Source organism: Bombus vancouverensis, chromosome 7 (assembly GCF_051014615.1).
Source record: "Bombus vancouverensis nearcticus chromosome 7, iyBomVanc1_principal, whole genome shotgun sequence".
In the NCBI taxonomy this organism is placed as follows: domain Eukaryota; kingdom Metazoa; phylum Arthropoda; class Insecta; order Hymenoptera; family Apidae; genus Bombus; species Bombus vancouverensis.
This window is the reverse complement of record NC_134917.1, coordinates 9,068,112-9,089,867: the sequence shown is the minus strand read 5'-3', so window position 1 is coordinate 9,089,867 and position 21,756 is coordinate 9,068,112. Positions and strand designations below refer to the sequence as shown.

Genomic DNA, 21,756 nt, shown 5'->3' with positions numbered 1-21,756 from the left:
ACATTACCAACGTAATCAAAATGTAATGAAATCTCATTATACCGCTAATGAAACATTAAAATGTCTCCTGTAACGCGCACGATAAATTAACAACGAATTTATATTAATGATACATACATATGATACATATATGATGATTACGTAGTAAATATGTTTATAAGTCATTGTAAATAATTTTCAAATTATCCTTAATCTTTTAGGTACGATGCACCACTATAGTGGCTTTCACGGATGTCGTCTTATATTACGACGCGCCACTTTAATGGTTTATTCTACTGACTCATTCGTTTACCGTTTGAAGTAAATGATCTTTTTCATTTGTCTTGCTTCACACCTTTTTTGTCCTCGCAATGTTTTAAAACAGTGTTAACAATACGTGTTTTCGATACGCCAGTGTCACATATCAATTGTTGCTTTTCGTTAAAATAAATATACCATTATTAGATGCTCTTTTTAACATGTCGATCCGTAGCATTATAATTTTGTAGAATCTTCAACATCAAAATGTCGCTTCAAAATAGAAAACGAAGAGCAATGTGAAAAACACTATCGCGCTATGAGTGTGAAAATTGTGACGTGGATCTATTTGTCGTTAAAATATATCACACTCAATTGTATTATTAATTACTAAAGTAAATTATTAAAGTTAAAGTATATGCGCCATATCTCTAAGAAAAATTATAATTTAATTATCAAAAACTTCATTCCAATGTGCTTGCGTAGAGAACAGCATTATTCGTCACACATTGCAGTGCTGTATCGTTTACGCGTAATTCGCGTCAAACTCTACCGTACAAAGAAACAGTCCCGCACAAAATTCAACCGTAGCCAAGAAGTTAAGACAAGAGAATCCTTTCAGAGATCCTTTTAGAGAATTACAAAATCTGAAAACTAACTGATCTTACTAAATGGTCGGAAATATTACATAAATTCTACACGGTCAGACAGCTGTTTTAAATCACAATGTGACATCGCTTTGCTCTTCCGTATCAGGCCTTAACTCTTTAATTTACGACCGCGCCATATCAGTTCCACACGATTTGCATTCTCAGCCTGAACACACGTAGCCATTTTTACGTTGTCGTGTAGCTGATTGCCGCGAATCGTTTTCGAGAATGAAAGTGGCATCGGCGATCGAATCGATCGATCGATGCGCTTACGCAGCAACTCTCAAGAGGACTTTTCGTCGTAGATCCTCGGCGAACGTGTACGTGATCTTTATCGGCAGTAGCGCCGGGCAACAACGTTGGCCGTGTACAGCTATCTCAATGATAAATCGTGACAGAACGATACGTGCCTTCGATACAAGATCGTAGGACGGGCACGGTCAGCCGGCTGTCGGAGCAAGTTATCAAAAGCAACGAGCACAGGTTCGAAGGTAGAATGAAACGGAGAGAAACAAGAGGAGACGGTCTAAACGTAGAAGAAAAAGGGATAAAAAGAGAGGGATGGACCGGTTATTGCGAAGGCTCTCTATCGAGCAATTCCATCCCGAGGAGCAATTCACCTACGATGCTTGGTGTCTCTTGTACGTCTCCTCTCCTGTCCCTTTTTATTCGAAGAAGGTTCCATGCTCGCAGAAAACCGAAACGAAAGAAGAGAAAGAGAGAGAGAGTACAAGCCGGATGTGTCGCCGTATCGTTCCTTTCAGAACACTGACTAATTCGACGTTCAGTTTCTTCCTGATACTGTCGCCGTATTTCCGCCTACGAACCTTTCTTTCGCATGTTACGCCGATAAGAAACGAGTTAATTGTTCGCCACCGTAATCATCCACCAGGAAATGTTGGACTTTTTTATTTGGAGAAATTTCGTCGAGCGATTTCTAAGAGGACGATGGACAGCGAAAGAAAGGGAAAAAGTACGGTTTTACTTTTACGTGGTTATGGTAATACAGTGGTGCAGAATAATTGAGAGCAAGTGGAGGAGTAACCGCTATAATTAGCGGCAAAACGAAGAATATGTATATATACATATATATCGCTCATCCATTCGTTCGTAGATAAAAATGCTGAAACAATGAAGTAGCTTCCTCTTCCGACAGCAACATTTATGGCAGCTGTAAAAAGGAGGCAGCGACGACAAAATGGAGGATAGAAAAATATTCCCTTTTTTAGTTAAGAATAATCCGTTCTCGTCAAAGGGGAAGGAAAGGCCGGGAGACACGAGAAAAGGGGTGCGGTGATAGTCCACTGGGACGACCACGGCCACACTCCCTCGACCTGTTAAAGTATTATCATTCCGCAAGTTTCCATGCAGGCTTCATAATGAAGTATTCACCTGCTCGTAATCCTCATTCTACTTCCTGCTACGCTATTCTCTTCGAGCTGCCTTGGCCAGATACCGTTGCGACAATGCACCGGGAATTTCCTCGACGAAAAAACCGCATCCCTTATGTACGACCAGTTAATCCCATTTGGCTTACAAAACAGTAGGCTCAGCTCTCTCGTTCGTTTTGCTTTCGTAATCCATATTTACTGCCGCGTGTACGTGTACAAGCGGTCGAGTCGCGTCGTTCGACTGTGTGCCGCTAAATGAATACCACCCCTAAATGAAATGAGGTATCGGAAAACTGTTGGCTGGAATTTTTTCACGATTACAAAAGAGGTGTTCCGTGTTTTGCGAGGTATGAAATATTTTTAGGTGAAGTAGGTATCGAGTTTTCAAGGTGACTCTCTTTTTTCTCGACCAGCCCATTCAGGGATGATTGCAAAGATGCGCTGATCTTCGGACGACCTTGAAAGATGATATTTGTGTCTTGTTAATGGGATGGGTGCGACGATGGCGACAGGTACTTGAAATTTATTTTTCTTTTTTACATTTTGCTTTACCACCTTGTAGGCCATGGAAATGATCTTTATCGTCTTTGACACACATTTCACTGGCTATGAATCATAATGGTATAGATCAGTTCAATATTCCGCGTTCGTTATTATAAGAAACTATATCAGGTGATTAAGCAAAGTTATCGCAATTTCTCGATGAAAAGAAGTCCGATTTTTTATTCTACAGTGATATCCTTCGTTGGTAGAATTTTATACACAAAAAATCCGAAACAATCCCCGAATATTCACAATTTAGGGAACAAAAATATAGCTCACATTTCAAAGAGAAATCCTCGTACAGTGTCCAATTTTTCTAATTAGAAAAGTAAGCACGATATTAAACAGCCGTCTAAATATCACAGAGAGGAGGTATTCGCGAAGTTGGTAAAGTAATCGATGTTCAAACCAGAAAACTAAATTTAACCCACATTTGCTGGAATACTCGCCGGTACTTTCCAGCAGATCCTAATTATCCGCTGCGGACCAATTCGATAATTACACTCGTACGTACAACCGTACACAGAAAGGGCGTTAAGTAGCCTCTCCTCGTTAATTGTTCGAACTTAACTCTCTCGCTGACATTTACGAAATTGAACGAAGAATATGTGGAACCTACGAAAAATAAACTCTCATTGACTATATTTCTTCCTTCTTTTCTTTTTTATCTCACACGACTGTACAGACTCCGCTACCCTTGCTCATTAAACCAGAGACAAACCTTTGCTCAACGTTCGAGCTCGAGATCGCTGTTGAACGAGCTGGTCCAGCATGGCACGAGACTCCCACCGCGCTATAGAGATATACTCGAGGCCGAGAAATGAGAAACGAAAGCCACTTCTGCTATCACTTTACCAAAGATCTACCTTAACCGTCGTTCAACAGTTTCAACACTCGCGTCGCCGTATTACCAGCTAGCCAACTCTTCCGTTATCTCCACAGGCTTCTCTCGAGTGTCGAGTGTCGCAAATACCGCAGCGAGTAGTCTTTCGCGCAAAACGATCGTTTCACACCAGCAGGGTAACCCCTGCTGTCGTAGCTGGTGAAAAATTGAGCACGTCAGTCCTCGACACTACGAGAATCCTGGTTTTAACACTGCGGTATTTACGTTTATCGCCGGCTGTTATGATACATTCGAATCCTGAAATTTGTACCTGTGTGACGATCAAACGATCGTAGATTGACTGCTGTTTTTGATATACGATGATTGAAAGGATTTAAAGACGCAGAGAAACCATTCACGAATGTGTATTACAGGTGTTGGTATCAAATGGTATGGTTGCAATTTTTGTCGACGCTGTAATGACTAGAATGCGGATATTTGTGTAAATACACATAAAATACATATAAGAATAATAATGATAACAATAACAATTAAAACAGACTACAGAAATAGAAAAGGAAGTGGATCCATAGGAAAGGTTCAGTCAAATTTAAAATTAACCGGTTAACTGAGAAAGATGAATTAGTAGATAATCCACTTTTCTAATTTGTCATATATAATAATTTATTCATCATCGTATAATTTAAGTGAATCGTGCAAGAACCGAAACTAATTTGATTAAAACTTATTCATCTTTGTTAATTTTTAATTCCGTGCTAAGAACGTCCCCAATCAGAAAATGATCCAGTTCTCGATTTAAATAAATGCACAAATATTTCATCACCTTCTGCACGACTAATTATATTACTTTCAACTTACTTAGTTATTATGGATCTCGGCTAAAAAGGAACTCGTCGCTTGTTCCCCTTCAAAGGAATGCATAGAATGAAAGGTTCGATCTAGAAACCGAATTCGATCAATAGAAAGTATTTCGAGCGTCAGCCCTTGCCAACCGAAAAGTAGCGGTATGTACAATCGTTGGTGATGTTGCCGTAAAATTTCAATTTTCTCGTATCGCAATGTCTGGGAAATAGACTAGGCGTTGGCCACGAATGCTTAGCCATGGCGAAGGGTCTTACATGCACATTCGACATACGGTGTTGCAAGAGTTTTAGAAGTAAGCCAAAGGATCGATACCGCCAAAATCGTTCAATCTTTCGACCTCCTCTTAGGTACGTACAAGGTGTCCCAACAACAACTCTATCCGCCTCAAATATTTTCGTTGTTAGTAGACTGTGGATATTTCTGCAAAATTCATCTTTTTATAAACACAACTAAAGAAATGGAATCTAAATGTAGATTTGTTCCACTCGCTAAGTATTACAATAAATATTTTAGTTCAGATATATTATATATTTTAGCATATTATACGTACTATGTATATCTTTCCATCTTTTAATCCTTCATAAATTCGTTAGAATCCTCCGCCTGCTTGTAACATATATCGTTAACTAGAATGAATATAAACGATTCGAGCAGACGAGGATCATTTAAGCTTCGTTCAAATTAGTCAAGTTACCTAAGTTCAAGCAACTCGAAACCGTTTCACTAGTATGGCCCTGTTAATTACTTGACTTGAAATATCTCTTCACCGTCAATCTTCATTAATCAAGTCACTTAACTTAGTTGCTTATAACCACTGACTAATGTAATGTTTTACTTGACTTGATATATCCTTTCAAGTTTCAAGCGATCTTGAATTCCTTCCTTTCAACTATTCCTTCACTTAAAAAGTAACATAACGTTATCTCTAATTTCGTGCTTGCTGATATTCCCTGCATCTCTTCTTCAATTTCGCATTTGATCGACGAATAATCAAACCTTTCTACGGATATTCTGAAGTGACTGTTATATCCTCCTTTCATCTCTACGGCTAATTCTCTTAACAAATATCTACGTATTCGTAATTCATTAGATTACTTTAATTCGAACGATTTCAAGTTAAATAATCCGTTTTGTGTAATCGCAAATGAAATCACGATTGAAATCAAATTACCTGAACTCAAGCAAATTGAATCAATATTTAAATTCTGTATAAAGATTTACATCACCATTATAGCGCATCTTGTGCGCTCACAGGACACTTATTGTTAATTAAAGTAACCATAGATAGATGTTGCAATTAAAAAATGAAAATTAGATTATGCTATGTTTAGAAAATTTCATTACGCACCTATTTTGCTGAAAGTTATGTTTAAAATTAGCAAACGTTTCGCGAATTCTGGACGAAAGCATATTGACACAACGTCAGCTATGTATATTGTAAACGTAGCCACGGGCAGAAAGCAAAGCCTTATTTAAACAAATTTTTTTTATGAAAAGTTACGCCTTGCTTGGTAAAGCTTTACTTTGTGAGATATCCTATGCCATATACCCTGTGCTATATAAAAGAAGAGAGAAGGAGAAAAAGTAGGAATTTATGTTAAAGCTCGAAGACAGGGAACGCTAGCAAATCGATAACTCGCCAAAGAATAATCCTTTAGCATACGTGATCATAGAGATCTCACGTTTTCGCTACATTGCCTAAGAAACGTTTGACAAAGAACCAAGGAGAATAGAAACGTTCATCGAACTTGGAGGAATCGACGATCGAATGATTTTATAATCGATAAGCAAATCTAAATGATTCATAAGAAACTAAAATTTTTTTTATTTGATCATCGCCATATCCGATCAGCCGGGCGATATACAATGTTCACGAATGGATCTCGATTTCATCGAACGATAAAAAAAAATAAAGCTTTGCTAAAAAATAACCGTTTTATCTGCAGATGTATCTATCCGGGATTCGTTCCCGTAGTTTCTAAAATAAATACATCGAAATAGCATCGTCCCGAATGTTTTGTCGATTCTAGATAGCAATCGCCAAACCGCGATATTTCAAAACCCTAATTATAAAGCAATTTTGCCCAATCGAAATATACAGCGTTATATCCATCAACGTCGCGTCGTCTACCTGAAATATTTCTAATATTTTTGAAATGTTACTATTCAAATACCGCGTGTCAATATTTTGTGATAAAAATATGCGGAATAATAAGTGATTTGTAGAAAAAAAAAGAAGATGATAAATTTATTGAAACTAGTAGTATAAATAGTATTATAGTGAAAGGAAAAGTTAAGGTATGTGTACAGTTTATAAATAGGGAAATGCTTATAGGGAGTTTATAAATAGAGAAATGCTTACTCGTAAATTTCACTAATTATATTGTAGAAAGTTTTATTTCTATTTTTTTTTCTTATATAATATAGAATTTAAAAATATATTTCTCTTATGCTATGAAACTCTATACTTAAATATAGAACTGCTTTCAAACTTCGTTTTAAATTTTATCGGTATAATCGTAATAGTCGTGTCTCATTATGATACTAATGAAATTTCAAAATGTTCTGTATTACACAGATGATACGTCTATAAAAAATTTCTACGAGTGTTCAAATACTACCACTGTATATAGACAAATAGTCATTTAGCAGATTAAAGAACGAAAGATCTGAGAATGAAAAATGTAAGTTTTAAGTAACCGAAGATGTAGATTAACTGACTCTGTAAATGAAAGCGTTTTACCACGTGTACACTCTATTACAATGTATCTAGACAACTGTGTAGTCATTTAGTAGGTTAGCGACAATGTATTTTTAAGGGTCGACGAAGGCAATTAGCCCGACCTTATTCATGGCAGAGACTTAGTCCACGTGTGGCCAGTGACAGTACTTGTAATTAATTAGAAAATGTACCAGCATCCATTTGTCAAGCAATACGGTTGCAGTACGACAGATGTCTAGCTCATTCTTCTCGAAGAGTAAGAAATGCCCTTAATGAAACTTATCTAAATCAATGAGTGAGTCACTGAGAAGCAATTCCCTAGCCAGTCCGATCTCTCTATCTAACTCCGCTTGATTTTATTCTCTGGGGAACATTTGAAAACGTATATCGAGAAAGACCAACCACATCAGATAATATTACGGAGCAACAGATTCTGATAAAATATAATAAAATAAATGCAGAGATGATAAGACGTAAATGAGGGTCAGAGGAACAACAGTTATAATATCGTTTTATGAAAATGAAAATAGGATTGATTAAGTTTGTGTTCTACGTAATATTGTTTTAATAAAGTTACTAATTGTTTAAGATTATGTATTAAATATTTTATATACCAAATGTTACTAAATATTTATAATTATATGCAACTTGCTTCATAAGTATTAAGACACTTATATAATTAATTTAAATTATGGAGGAAATGATTAATTAACCACAAATTAATTATTGCATTGATGCAAGATAACGGGGCGAGAATTTATAAGATCTGTTACTCTGAATTATAAAAGGAACGTAACGTATTAAGAATGATATTTTTAGGTATGGTTTTTAGAATCTGAAGTGAGAAATCTATTAAGAGCACTGTAAATACTTTAATCTTATGCTGCGTATTTAATTTCTCTGACTAGCAGAGTCAGAACATCCTTCAATTTTAAAGGGCACAGATATCAGAAAAACGAGTTCTAAAAATCTTTAATCTTCAGTTTTCTTTCTGCATTTTTCACGTCGCTAGTGTATACATTGTTATCGATCCTCGCAGTGAAAACAAATAAATATTAACAAAACGTGGACCAAAGCCGTGTCCCGCAGTGATCGAATACGTTGCAACGGCCATAGTTGAACGTCACGGCGCAGCATGAAAGTTAATAATTTCTCTCCCAAAATTTACTACTATATAAATCCCTCTTCCAAAAGACAGTTATTCCACTTAAAAACAAACGAATATAACCTTCTTATATCCTAAACGTCCGCACTTGCAACGGAACTATTGCCACTATGTCACTTGTCCCTGTAAACCATGGGCCTTCGTAGTTACCTGTTTCTCTCATTCTTCTAGATAACACAGATATTTCACGTGGACAGTCTTAGTGAACCACCCTGTACACACGTAACGTTGAAATATGAAAACCGTTTTTCTTACGTTTTTATAGCTCTTATTTCTCTTGTTGCCGAATCGACCAAGATCGGTCCAAGATCAAAGTGCACGTAGGAAAGAGAGTAAAAACACAATTCGAAACTTAACAATCCCTAAGGAACTCGTAAAAGTAAAAACTATTTTATCGCCATCCTGGCAATCGTGTTTTGTAATTTCGTGTTTTACAAACGGTCGACGATCGTATGTAAGCAAACGGCACGTTATCGTCGGGGTTGATACCGAAAAACGATATCATTTCCGTGCATTGATTACACAACATCGGAATCTACACATCAGCGAACTGCTACTCGTCCGTAAACAGAGTGGTTGTACAGATTTCGAATCGAAACTGGCAGGAATCAAGAGCACCAGCCAGGATCGAGAATCGATCAGGAAACGAGTCGTTTCACGTAAAAGCCCGCACGATATCGCGTTGTTTGGTTCATTCTAACGCCAGCAACGCGTAGGATGTTGGTCAAGATATCGCGTAACAACGTTCGTGTAACAAAGCGTTTCCAAAGCGGAAGATCTCGCGATACGGAGGTTCGTGCGGAGCGCGCTCAATCATCCGCTCGATTCCATCGAGCTTTCAGTGAAGGCAACAAATTATCCTGTTACTGGTCGTGTATTCGTTAATAATTACCATCCGGCGCGCAAGATAGTTAACCGTTTCGAATTGAAGGTTTCGAGGAAACGCGGCAGTGGAAGAAGAATTGGATTCGTGCCCGTGCAAAATTAAATGTTAATAGATCGTTTAACATTTTACAAGTTATCTTCTCCTTTTTATATTTGTTATTTTCAATGCGAAAGCTACAGGTGAAAATGGCTGACAAGTTACGTAAGTCAATCTTAAAATTCAATATCCTGTCAGTCAGTTGAACATGGAAACTATTGTTTTATTTAATTGGAAGAAAGAATAAGGGAAATTATAAAGGATATATATTTTAATGTATATAATATGCGAAAATATATAAAGCATTTGTTATAATATTTACTGAGTGAAACGATTTTTTTTCTATTTAAATTTTATTCCTTTAGTTCATGAACGTATAAATTTGCATAACATCTGCATATTTATTTTCTATAAAGATCTTACATTAAGACTTTGACGTCGTTCCTGGCATTTGTTCCTCTCTGCAAAATTATCTACGAATGTAATTCCCTAATTATCATGAACAATGTACCAATTGAGAATACACGAACATATTCCTTGTAGCGGGAGTATGCGATCGCAACGCATTCGCCGCAGCTCGTTTGTACAGTGAACAATATCTGAATAGCCATCATCCTGATAGACATATAACTTGAACAATAAAGCTAACTCTGGCTGAATATGGCTTTTCAGATGTTATGTAATCAATCATATCATTGGAATCGACTAATTTGTAGAGATATGTATGTGAATATTGCGAATCAGAAGTTTATCTTCCCTCTTGTATCGTGTCTTTAATCTAACTGTCTCTTATTTAACATATAAAATACAAATTCAAAATCTTTTTTCTTTTATTAGCATTTTTTAAATACATTTCAGTTAACTTACATACAGCCATAGATGATAGAAAATTCATATATATAAACATTTTGTAAACTGAGTGCGTTTGTTTTTCGTATCAAGCTATTATTCCAAATGTAACGGGTTCACAGAAGATTCTTGTATACAACGTATCTCATTATAATTGAGAATATATTCAAGTATAACAAGTATAAGTAGGAAGGTAAGCAAAAACTTTTCGTGAGAGCCAATAAATCACATACGCCACTACGTGTTGCCGACTTATATCTCCGTGACAGCTTGTAGCCGCGACAATCATCCAATATCGTTCGCCACGAAATTATTAGCGGTAGCACAACCCGCTCCTTTCTCGTAACCGCAAAACAGGAAATGTTGCATCGCGTCGAAGCAGATAATTAACGTGGCGGCGACATTCCACGGCGAGTCATTGTGCTGGAATAAAGTCGTTCGCGCATATCCGTCCTCCCTCTCCTGAAAATTGTTAGTTTCGCCTCAATTAAAAATAATGAGACTCACGGCTACCGGACTACCGTTTTCGACGAAACGTTCTCTCAGTTCGTTTATGACGAGCTAGACAAAGAAGATCTGCCGCGAAAACGCAGAAACAAGCATTGCGAGACCGCGCGAGAGGAGGATACCGCGCGTCAGCTCGTAAAATTTTCTGCTCCCTTGGAAAAGTAGAAAAATAGACTTTGACGAATCGAAACCACGGAAGGGTTATCGATATTCGTACCGTACGTCTGCGGGATCACGTACGACGAGTCACGTTCTCGATGAAATAGAGATATTATCATGCGCTGGATAATCGTGACGCGAACCACCGACATCGTAGCACCAGTCCTCGTTAATGACTACCATCCAGCCAGACCCTGATCATTTCGATCTCGGTGGCCCGTATAGAACGTTCTACAACGGTTAGGTCATGCAAAACCTCGTACTAAAACGTTCTACCCTGATATCGCGTCTATGTTTAATCCTAGAAAGAATCTACTCGATCTTTCTCCCTCGAGATACTATGTTGCGCACGTAAGATCTGTTCTGCGTTCGAGTAGATTTTCAAAGAATTTAAGTGGAATTAGTGACGAATTGGTACTTTTAGAAGTCTTAAGTAGTCGTAAACTCTTCGAGAATAAAGTTGGCTTAGGTATAAAAATAACATAAATTTGAGAAACGAAGAAAAGTACGCGATCGAAAGAAGTTTGTCGTTGTCGAACAAGCTTGTGGCAATTTTCGTAAAGGGACCTGCACATGGTCTATATCATTGACAATTATTACTGCCAAGATGCTGCGCGGTATATAATGCAGTATACTGCATTTGGAAATACGTTTTATTTATCGCGTATCTTGTGTGGTATTTTGAGCAATTTGCAAGCTAGAAAAAGACCGTGCTTAGTCATAATAATCCTTTTTCTACAAAATATTATATAAAACACAAACAATGGATAAAGCAATGGTCTAAAAGTCGAGAGCAATATTCGCATATACGAATTTATTGATAGAGATTGCTCCGAATGATGGAATTATTTATTCCAATCACTTTAGAATGAATCGGAACACGTTTCGACAGCTTCTAAAATTCTTTCCTTAAAAAGAAACTGAGTTACGAATGTACGTGCCTTTCTATCGATTGGAGAAAAATTAGCGGTAATCCTGTGGTACATTGATAAAAATTTCAAAGTTGAAGCGTGATGCTCCATCTTGATTCATTTTGCTCGTGCCCATATTCCGCCGATGAATTAGAGCGATGAGCGTTCATCGTGACACGAAACCGGAATGTTCTTTGAGTCAACACCGTGAATATTGATTAAAAATTAATCATCGCCAATATCTTCACCACTTATCAGTATCGACGTTTCGATCGCAAAATATCCAAATCGTCAATAATTTCAATCCTTCGATATCGACCACATACACGATCAGTAATATCGTCGATACTTCGCAATATTGGCAATATCATGGACCGTATACGGGTGCCTTAAATGAGACAACCGATTGCAACTAGTCGAACGTGTAATTGAAGTTCAAAACAGGACGACACGCGAAGAGTACCGTGGACGAGGCATTTCGCAGTGGTTCGAGTTGAAGCGAATGCTAATTGCTCTCAAGTTAATTGAGGGTACTAAGAACGAAATTGTTGTATAAGTTTGCGCAGCTACTCGGCCCGGCAAACAAAGTGGGCAATTGCCCTTGGGCGAGCGTTCGTACGTGCTCTAAAACCCTGTCTTGTCCGAATGAACAACTGCGAAACACCACGTGAAACAAGAAAGAATAAAATGTTGAGGGATGAATAAAAAGAAGAATAAAACATTATGATAGTAGAAATAACGAACCATCTCTATTTAACTTGAATCTTTTCTACGAATAGATTGACAACCTGTTTCTGATCTCACAAGTAAAGGATGTATTCTGGCGACCTGCTTCCGTTTCGTACGCGTGCATTCGAACAACGAGACGTACACGTGAACGCGGAATACGTGCACATACATCTGCAATGGCACTTAACATGCAAAGTCACGCGCGATACAACCGCTGTTCCACCGATATCACGGCTTTACCTGTGTTCAACTCTCCGTTCTATCTTTCTCGCGTACGCGAGCTAGGGATGCTTTAAGACGCAAAGATTTAGACGAATGCATTTACACTGCAAAGTGTATCCTGAAGGAGCAGTTAGTTACAATTTCTGTTCCATTCTAAAGTCGTTGCACTTCACCCTGAAACACGATGGTAATAAAACGCTAGGATTTTTCAGTTTTATTACGGACCACACTTGTTACGTGACGATCGAAGATTCGATTTAAAAAGCATCGATACTGATATCCGTCGCTTAAGTTATGATATTATATTATCCATTATGTTTAAGAGAATTTCTAACGTGAAATAAAATAAATAAGTTAGGAAGATGATGTTTAAGAACAAATGAATTAATGTGAATGCTTTGAATTCTAACTAGGAGATACAGATATTTATGACGATCGAAAATGTAGGATAATTGAGGAGAAATGATCCTTGTTTTTAAAAACGTCTGAAACTTATACTCAAACTGAATATCGTATTTGATAGTTTATCTATTTCTTTTAACACATGTATTCGTTATATTCGTGTGTTATATCTATTCGGTGCACTTTCGTATCTTGAAATTTCGCATAAATGCACAAAACTCCTCAATCTACTCGTCACACAACACACAACCTGCCACTCGTTGAATATCACCAGCTACTAAATTACAGCACGAAAGAGACGTGGTCCATCTCTGCTGACGGTTCTTCTCGACCTAATTACCCTACAAAGAGCAATTGCCTGTTCGTGTTCTCCCTTGATACCCTCGCACGCAGCTAATTTCGGTATATAACTTTCCGTTCTTCACAGTGGAACCGGAGAACACGAAAACGATCGGTTTCACGCTGGCTGGGGGGTTAATGCAACATTTCCGGGCAGGAAGGATCAGAACGGCGGCTAATTCCGGCCGGTTCCGTATTCTTGCTGCATATCAGGCGGCAGCGAAGTCTGTTGCAATAAACACTGGTCGCACTTTAATTCTGCCAGGGGTTTTCGCCTGGTCTGGCTCGAGCCCCCTAATCTTAGCCCGATTCCATGCATACGTAAGAAGCATTGGCAGACGCCACATGCGAGCGGCATGCTAACTCTTTACAACTGCACTCTGCAGACCCATTTATCGATCGATGTGGCAAAGGAAAGGTTTCCATTAACCGGGCGTACCAAGGCGTGTACGTACGTGCCATACAACTGTTTCATCAGCGGTGCATTTACCGCTTATACGGGCCGTGTGCCGGGTCCTAAGCTATTGTAACTAGCCAATTGCCATCTAGAACGATCGCCGTGGCAAAGGTGGACCAGCTACTTAGCTTATAGCACCGGTGTATATGTACTGGTTAGCTTGACCTGTATCAGAGCACATTATATTGGCAACGAATCAATAATACCTACGCATACGCGTTACGTATGTAGCTTGTCACGTGTGTATATGCATGTGTCTATATTCTATCTCTATCTATATGTATATGTATATACATACGTGTATAAATATATATATATATATATATATGTATGTATATGTATGTATGCTATTTCTATCACAACGTCGATCTGATATCGCGTCGCATCTGCACGGAAATTTATGCAAAGCAGCGCCGCTTGAATGGAAACCCTCGGAGAAGGGCAAAGCGGAGAATGAACCCGATTCCGTGACCCAGCCATCGTCGGGAAACAATAAATCTCGGATAACGATTGCCAACGGAGAAGAGAATCCAGCTCGGAGTATCCCGTGCCCTCTTCGAATGTAGATATAGGAAATCAACCCTGCGGCTCTAAACGCGCGACAGAATTGTAAAACGGAGGGACGCGTTTATAACCTATCGACTTTCCGCCTTTTTAATGGTCCACGTCTACTTAATACAACTAAAGTTCCATGTTAACTGGTCCGTGTTACCATTGTTTACTACGTTTTCAAGCAGCAATCGTTTTGAAAACATCGCGTACGATCACAAATGATACCGCTGAATTTTCAGCTACCTTTCGTTTCCACGAAATTACTCAAACGTTCTTATACATATATATGTGTACTTATACGTATGCACGTAATGAAAATTGAGTACAACCTTACGGTATTAATGTTCGATATCAGTTTTACTTTTTCCGCGGATTCGCGTTTACCTTTTCGTTTTTCGTCGATGCCAGGCTGTAACGAATTACCCTGAGTAACTTCCGCAGCGTGGAACCGTGGCCGATTGCATTTTTTATGTAATTACGGGACGCGAGTATGTGTCTTGATGCATATTAAATGGCGATGGTGGCGGACGCGTGCGCGGAAATTATTAGATAACCGCGTTAAATGAAACGACGGCGATGCCGGATAAATGCAAATTCGGTTTATCTGTAATGGCTACTCTCCGCGTTCTTTATTTTTGGTCCCTACCATAGCCGGTGCCTGCTCTAATAACAATTTTACCATCGTTGAACGGTAAATCATAGGGTATCGCACGTTTAACCGCGTGAAGAGCATTTCCTTTCGACCAATATTTGCGGAAACGATCGCAGCTAATTCCTCTACCTCCTGTCCCATTTTTAATTCCGCTTCGCCGAGAACCCGAATTCTGCCGTTTTTACTGCGGCGAAATCAATATTCGCGGATATGCGTGTAATAAACATTTCCTTGTGAAAATATTTCGCCGTTTTATACCGTGTACGTGCATGGCAAATAAAAATAAACGTCGAACAATTTTAGCGCTTTTAAAACGTTTTACCTTTATTTCAACTCTAACTCCTTTCCCTTTCCTTTCTCTCCTCTTTTTTTATTTCCATTTTTTTTTTTTTTTTTTTTTTTTGTTGGTTTTTCCGATACACTCTTTGCCGTAGCTGAACTTTACATCCCGTATCATATGAAATTACGATGGCACTACGCAAAAATTCGAACAATAGATTTTTATGGTGTAATCCGGATCGTGGAACGCAGCGCTTAGATGGGATGAAAAGCAGAGAGGACAGGGAAGAGCGGGTAGGATGTGAAAGAAGGATGGAAAACGCGCCGTTAGACATTAACGCGAACGATCCTCTCGCGATAAAGGCACCCCGTTTGCCCGATTTATCACAACTATCTGCATTCGTCCCGTTTTATTAGCCGTAAAACGATTCTTGTTCTGTGCAGCCAGACGAACGGAGCTTTAACAGGCCAATTAACGCGACTGCCGGCGATCGACCGCAAGAAATAAGTGTATGTTTCTATTTCCGCCACGTGGACAGTTTAATCAGCACGTGCATTGACAAATAATGACGTGTTATCCAACATAGCAGCGTAATCATCGAAGAATTAATCTCTTCGTTAACGTTTGAACAGGAAATGACTTTGATACGTTCTTAATAGGAGCAAAATTAAGGGAAAAACGATGGAACATACGGGTCAATCGAGATTCGTGGAATTCCGAGTGTATCGCGAACTTGATAAACGTTATGACGGAATAATTGAAAATGTGCAGAACACGAGAATTGGAATTGCTTGTATATCTCCGCGAAGTGTTTAATTTGCCGGATATACATCGACGAACATGCAAAATGTAAACAAACCGAGATCAAGATATTTTACAAAGAAATATTCTGTTTATAAACAATTATTGTAAATTATTTACGACATTGCCATAAGAATATGTTTTGTTTTAACCATCAAAGACCGTGTGAAACAGTAAATTGATATGTAATAATATGTAATAACGTGTAAATGTTGAATAAATGAAGAGTTTAAAGATGCAACGAGGCACATAGTGCGCATAATTTGTAAAAATATATAAAATATTCAATGTAGAGTAATTGTTATAATACATATTTAATTAGTGAAACAAATTTGCTAAGGTTCTATGTCTTTAGTAGCAGTGTTTATAGAACTATAAATTTGCAGTCTAATCATTATAAAACATAAATAAGTAAATTATTGTGTTAAATAGATAGAAGAAAAAAGTAACGAAAAAAATGTTTAGCGAATTTTTAAAATTCAATAATATGAAATACCAATATTATTGAATATATGAAATAAACTTATCCTGCGTTTCTGGTGTACACTTTACATATATATATAACTACATTTAATACAATAAAATTATATGATAATTAAAAAATTTCTTTCTGTATATCTCTTCTCTTTATCACTAAAATAACATATTCGATCGTCGTAACAACAATAACCAAATCACCCGCAGACAAATGTTGAAGTCTAAAAAAGTATTCTTTAATCATCTTTGAAATTGCATACTTCCCTTTCCTTTTCTTTTTTCTCCGTTTGATTTTATTCGAACGCAAATTAAAAAAAAAAAAAAAAAAACATTATGGAAACGGTAAGAGAAGTTGGAAAGGGAAAACAAGACTAAGGATGCCGAGCAGAATTAAAATTCGCCATATCAAAAGGATCCGCGGTCTTTTAATATGCAAATCGCTGAAAAGCGGCGCGCGGCACCCAGCTTTGGATCGCTTCTCCACGACCTTTTCATGGATGCCATACGAAACGAAGGCAATTTGTTATAAATCAGACATAAGTTGTTTCGCGTTTCAAATGCATACGAAACACGTGAAAACAGAGCATAAAAAGGGGGTGGTAGGGTGGAGGGGAGGAGAGGAGAATACGCGGATCTACAACTTTGGTGCTTTCCTTTAAAAGACGATTTAGGTACGAACGCGCACTGTCCCGGAAAAATCAGAAAAACAAAGAGGCCATTGAAGATGGGACGGACGCATACGAATTCCTGCTTTATAACCGAGAAACCAAGCTTATTCGTCTTCTTTTTTGCCTTTTTCCAGGAGGATTCGAAACCTCGCAAGGATGCGGGACCGGCTATCGTGGTACATGGTCTTTTTGATCCTGCCGACAATTCTTCTGGCCAGGTCGCTCGATAAAGGTAAATAATTTTCTCGGAGCATTTAACCTTCCCTGGCTCTCTCGTTTCTTCCCTCCTTTCTCTTGTATTTCCCAGCCTGGATATAAGGATCTTTTGTACTTCTTGGCATCCGTTTTACCCCGATGCAATTCTGGCTTTCCTAGTTTAATTCCAGCAAATGCTCCGAGGTTCGAGTACAATCTAGTTAGGCGATTTAATTAATGATCGGTTGATTCGTGAGATACGGCACGGGCCATGATATAGCGAGATCGTAAAGTCTGTCAGTAGTGAAAGCCATCGTGTTTCGGCCGTCGAGACAAAGGAATTGACAGAAATATGGGGGAACATCGCATCGTTCAGATTAGTGGAGCTACCTGTATTCAAGAAACCTATTTACCAGCGTGACTGTCGTTTACTTGACTTGAAATATCGTTTCAGGCTTCTTTGTTCTAATTGAGTTTAATTCAGATTGATTCAGATAACTTGTAAACCTTTTATCCCTGTGTTTTTGTTTGCTACATTTGTTTACTGATATTGGCTCAAAACAATCTTTTCCTGAACTTTGTATTTGGCTAGATTGTATGTATGTATTTTTAATATGGTCGTAATTGTAGTTAATATCAGAATTAACATTTGGTACACGTACACAACCACTTCCTTTGGATATCATTTTCCATTAAATATCCATTTGACTCAAACGACTTCAATCCAAGAGATTTAACTAATCTGAACGAGTCTTTAGTCAAGTTCAATTCACGTACATAGTTTCAAAACTTTTTATCAATATAAACATTTCACTTTGCGTGATTTAAAATATTCTTTCAAACTTTAAACAAGCTTGAGACACTTTTTCCAACTACTTTATCATTTCTACAAATAATTATAAATCGAGTCCAGTTTGTTAAAGCAGTAATTAACGGTTATGGATTTCAATTTATAAATGAAATACCGTTAGCTATAACTTATTTCTTTTTATCGCGCGAAATCCTAAAACAGAATGCATTTAGGCGCCCCCTAAAATAATAGCTACTATCTCTACTCGATACTTTAGTTTACGACATTGCTATGTCCCTTGCCTGCACTGACGATTTATCTCGGGCATAATTATTCTGAAGAAAACATTTACCCTGAACGACAGAAAATGTATTTTACGGAAATGCGGAGGCAAGAAACAAGGAGTGGAAGAGGTATTAACTAGGTGGAAAACGTATTAACCCGTATAATTGTCCGACTGTTGGATAAAACATTTATCGAAACTTCATTGCCAGGAATTATGCTTCCCATCAAATCCCAGAAGCGGAGTTCCTCCTCGATTCCTCGAGCACCTCCATACATCCTAATCTGTACGAGTCTGCATTCAAAATCCGTTCGTGCAAGGAGCCAAGTACGTGGAGCGGACTTTAATACTATTAAGTATGCATTAGATAAAGCTTATATCCCCGGTGTGCAATAAATAAATGTCCTCGCGCGACAAAAGGAGACATCAGATCTTCTGGGAAAAGAGAAACAGAAAGAAGGAGAAGGTAACGCGAAAATAAGAGAGAGAAGAGAGGAAATATAGCGGAAAACACGCTAACCCCACGAAAAATCCTCTCTAGCGTGCACTTGCTCCCTACTCAAAAGTGGCTATGAATTGGGAATTCTTAAAGAAGAAAGAAAAGAATACAATCCTGCCCAACTAACTGGTCGGAGCAAAGTAGGAGCACCTTTCCCTCGTAGACTCGGCTTCTTGTCTCGTTGTATAAGGTTTCGCATTGTCTCATGGAAACAAAAGGCAGGTAGCTTATGCCCTGCATTCAAAAGCTCACAAAGTTCAGTCTCAAGTGCTTGTCTTTCGCCTAGACCCTTCCATCACCTTCTTCTTCCATCCTCGTCCTCTCCTCCTCTCTGCTTTCGCCTGCTCTTCCGTTCCTCAATTTTCTCCCTTTCCATTTACGGATTTCTATATTCACCAACACCAACTTCGCTTCATCGGGTTTCCTTATTCTCCGCTATTCCCTTTGCCAAAGCACCACAGTTACTTTCGAATTACCCGATGCTTGTCTCCGTCGCCTATCCATATCTCTACGCCGCCTCTTTAACTGTTAAACTTCTTCCTCGAATGCGCTTCTTTCCGCGAACTGCTTATATTTAACTCAGACAAACATAATTAATTAATTAATATTAAGATCGCGGAGAAATGATGTTGCATCACTGAAGCGAAATTATGTTTCGAATCATGGTATATAAAAGGTATTGAGTTTGTATTTCTTAGCAGTTGTGTCTTTAGCATTTTGAGTCAAATATTTATAGTATTCGACGAATTAATGACGAACAGTCTTTTAGCAACCTTCTGTGGATAGATGTCTTTTTGCACTTTCTGTGGGCAAATTTGGTGATTTATGATTAAGTTGAAAGTGCTTTATACTTTTTCAGCCTGAATTTCTGAATTTCCTTTTCCTTTCTCTGGCTACTCATCAACGTCTCTACTGCATTATACATTCATTTGTTAATCCTCGTCTGGCAGAGGATTGAAATCGTTTCATTTTATAAAGTAAAAAGAAAGGAATTTTTAAAATTATGATATAATTGTGATATAATTTTATTATATTAAATGTGATAGGGTGTTAGTCTAATTTTATTTTTTTTTTTTAATAACGTTGATTATATAATTTCACAGAGTAATAATACGTACATATAGTTTAGAAAATATGTCGGAAATGATCAAACTTTTGCTGTTCTGGGATCAAGTCAAATATTAGACATTTTTTAAATACAAATCAAAATTCGAAGCAGACAAGTTCAAGAATGGAATTTCGTAGTTTATTTACCAAGAGTTAGGTGCTTTCTAATTATTTAGAAAGGAAATTATTTAGTTTAGCCTTAACTAAAGTACCTAGCATCCCTAGGTACAAAGCGTTACAGAACAACACGCGAGATATTCGGCTTGAAATCTCACGTTGACAATCTGATCCATCTATTCATTTCCGCTCTACGATCCCCAAAAGCTTTTTCCTTTGGCGTTCGCTTTTCTAAACACAACACGTTCCTCGCACTACGTAAACTCTCGAACAATTCTCCTCATATAATACTACCAAGCGTTGTCAAGATAAACGTAAAGTCTGGATGCATATACAATTCTTCATAGTAATCACCGAAACATTTGAATAGTCAATTATTATGTTACGCTATTATGTTATGTTGTTACGTTTTATTGTACAATTATTATATTACACATACGTTCATTATGCTAGTAGACCACAATATTTTTTACTACCTTCAGCATTAATTATATGCTTAAGACTACTGTTCAAGCTGCATATTAATTTTTTAATATACAAAATATGTAAAATATGCAGACTAGAGAATATAGAGACTCGTTGTTATAATTTTTAATAATAAAGCGAGCCTCTATTTAAGTTCTATTATATTAGGTTGTCTGAAAAGTTTCATGAGGTGATAATAGATGAACAACAATTTCTGTTTTATATTATTTTATTGAATTATGCGTGATCCATTTCGTTCTGTTTCTATTATTATATTCGTGCATAATTCAATAAACTAATATAAAACAAAAAACATTGTGCGCCTATTATTTCCTTATAAAACGAAAGAAACATTTCGGACAACCTAATATTTCCATTTCTTAATTCTGTTCTTAGTGAAGATTCTTATTATTCTCATTTCTTGATTCTTATTCTTATGTAGTTCTATTTCTTAATTCTATCCGTAAAGATATAAATTTACATAAAAATCCCCGGTATAACAATTAGAATACAATACTATATACAATACTAATAATGAAATTTCAAAACTTTTCGCGAATCATTGTATGCTCCGATAAAATTCGATCATCGAGCAACTAGAAGCACATTTTTTTTCTTCAAGAAATCGTTCCGGAGAACTGCGAAGCATTGACAAAATTTTTGCAAAATGTTTCAGATCGACGCGTTCCTTACAGCATACCGGCAGACTGGAAGGCGTTGTGGTTCAGTAACCTGGACGATCTGCAAAGAGTAAATGATGCGAACGATAACAACACCGTCTCGAACGTCACGGTGCAGTTGGGTGGAACCGCGTTTTTGCATTGCAAAGTTCGAAATTTGGCAGATAGAACGGTATCCGACGCTGAGGTGAGTGACTCTGCAGCTGTTATCGTCGTCTTTAACCCTGAAGAACATGAACTGTACTTTGTCATTGGTACGCCATAGAGCAAGAAAATT

At 37.6% G+C, this 21,756-nt stretch overlaps 1 protein-coding gene across 7 annotated transcripts in view; it reads left to right on the top strand.

The window, feature by feature from the left end:
• dpr12 (defective proboscis extension response 12) overlaps window positions 1-21,756 on the top strand; it is a 110,950-nt gene that overhangs the window by 79,682 nt on the left and 9,512 nt on the right. For 5 of the 7 annotated variants that reach the window (XR_004464491.2, XM_076620029.1, XM_033338499.2 and 2 more), the window contains exons 2-3: window positions 17,478-17,575; window positions 21,476-21,666. Coding sequence is in view for 6 of the 7 variants with exons in the window: in XM_076620029.1 (XP_076476144.1) it covers window positions 17,500-17,575; window positions 21,476-21,666 (267 nt within the window). In the remaining variant the exon portion in view is untranslated. Of the gene's footprint in view, window positions 1-9,276; window positions 9,504-17,477; window positions 17,576-21,475; window positions 21,667-21,756 lie in introns of those variants that run through there. The other 2 variants (XM_076620028.1, XM_076620027.1) reach the window with 2 other exon arrangements.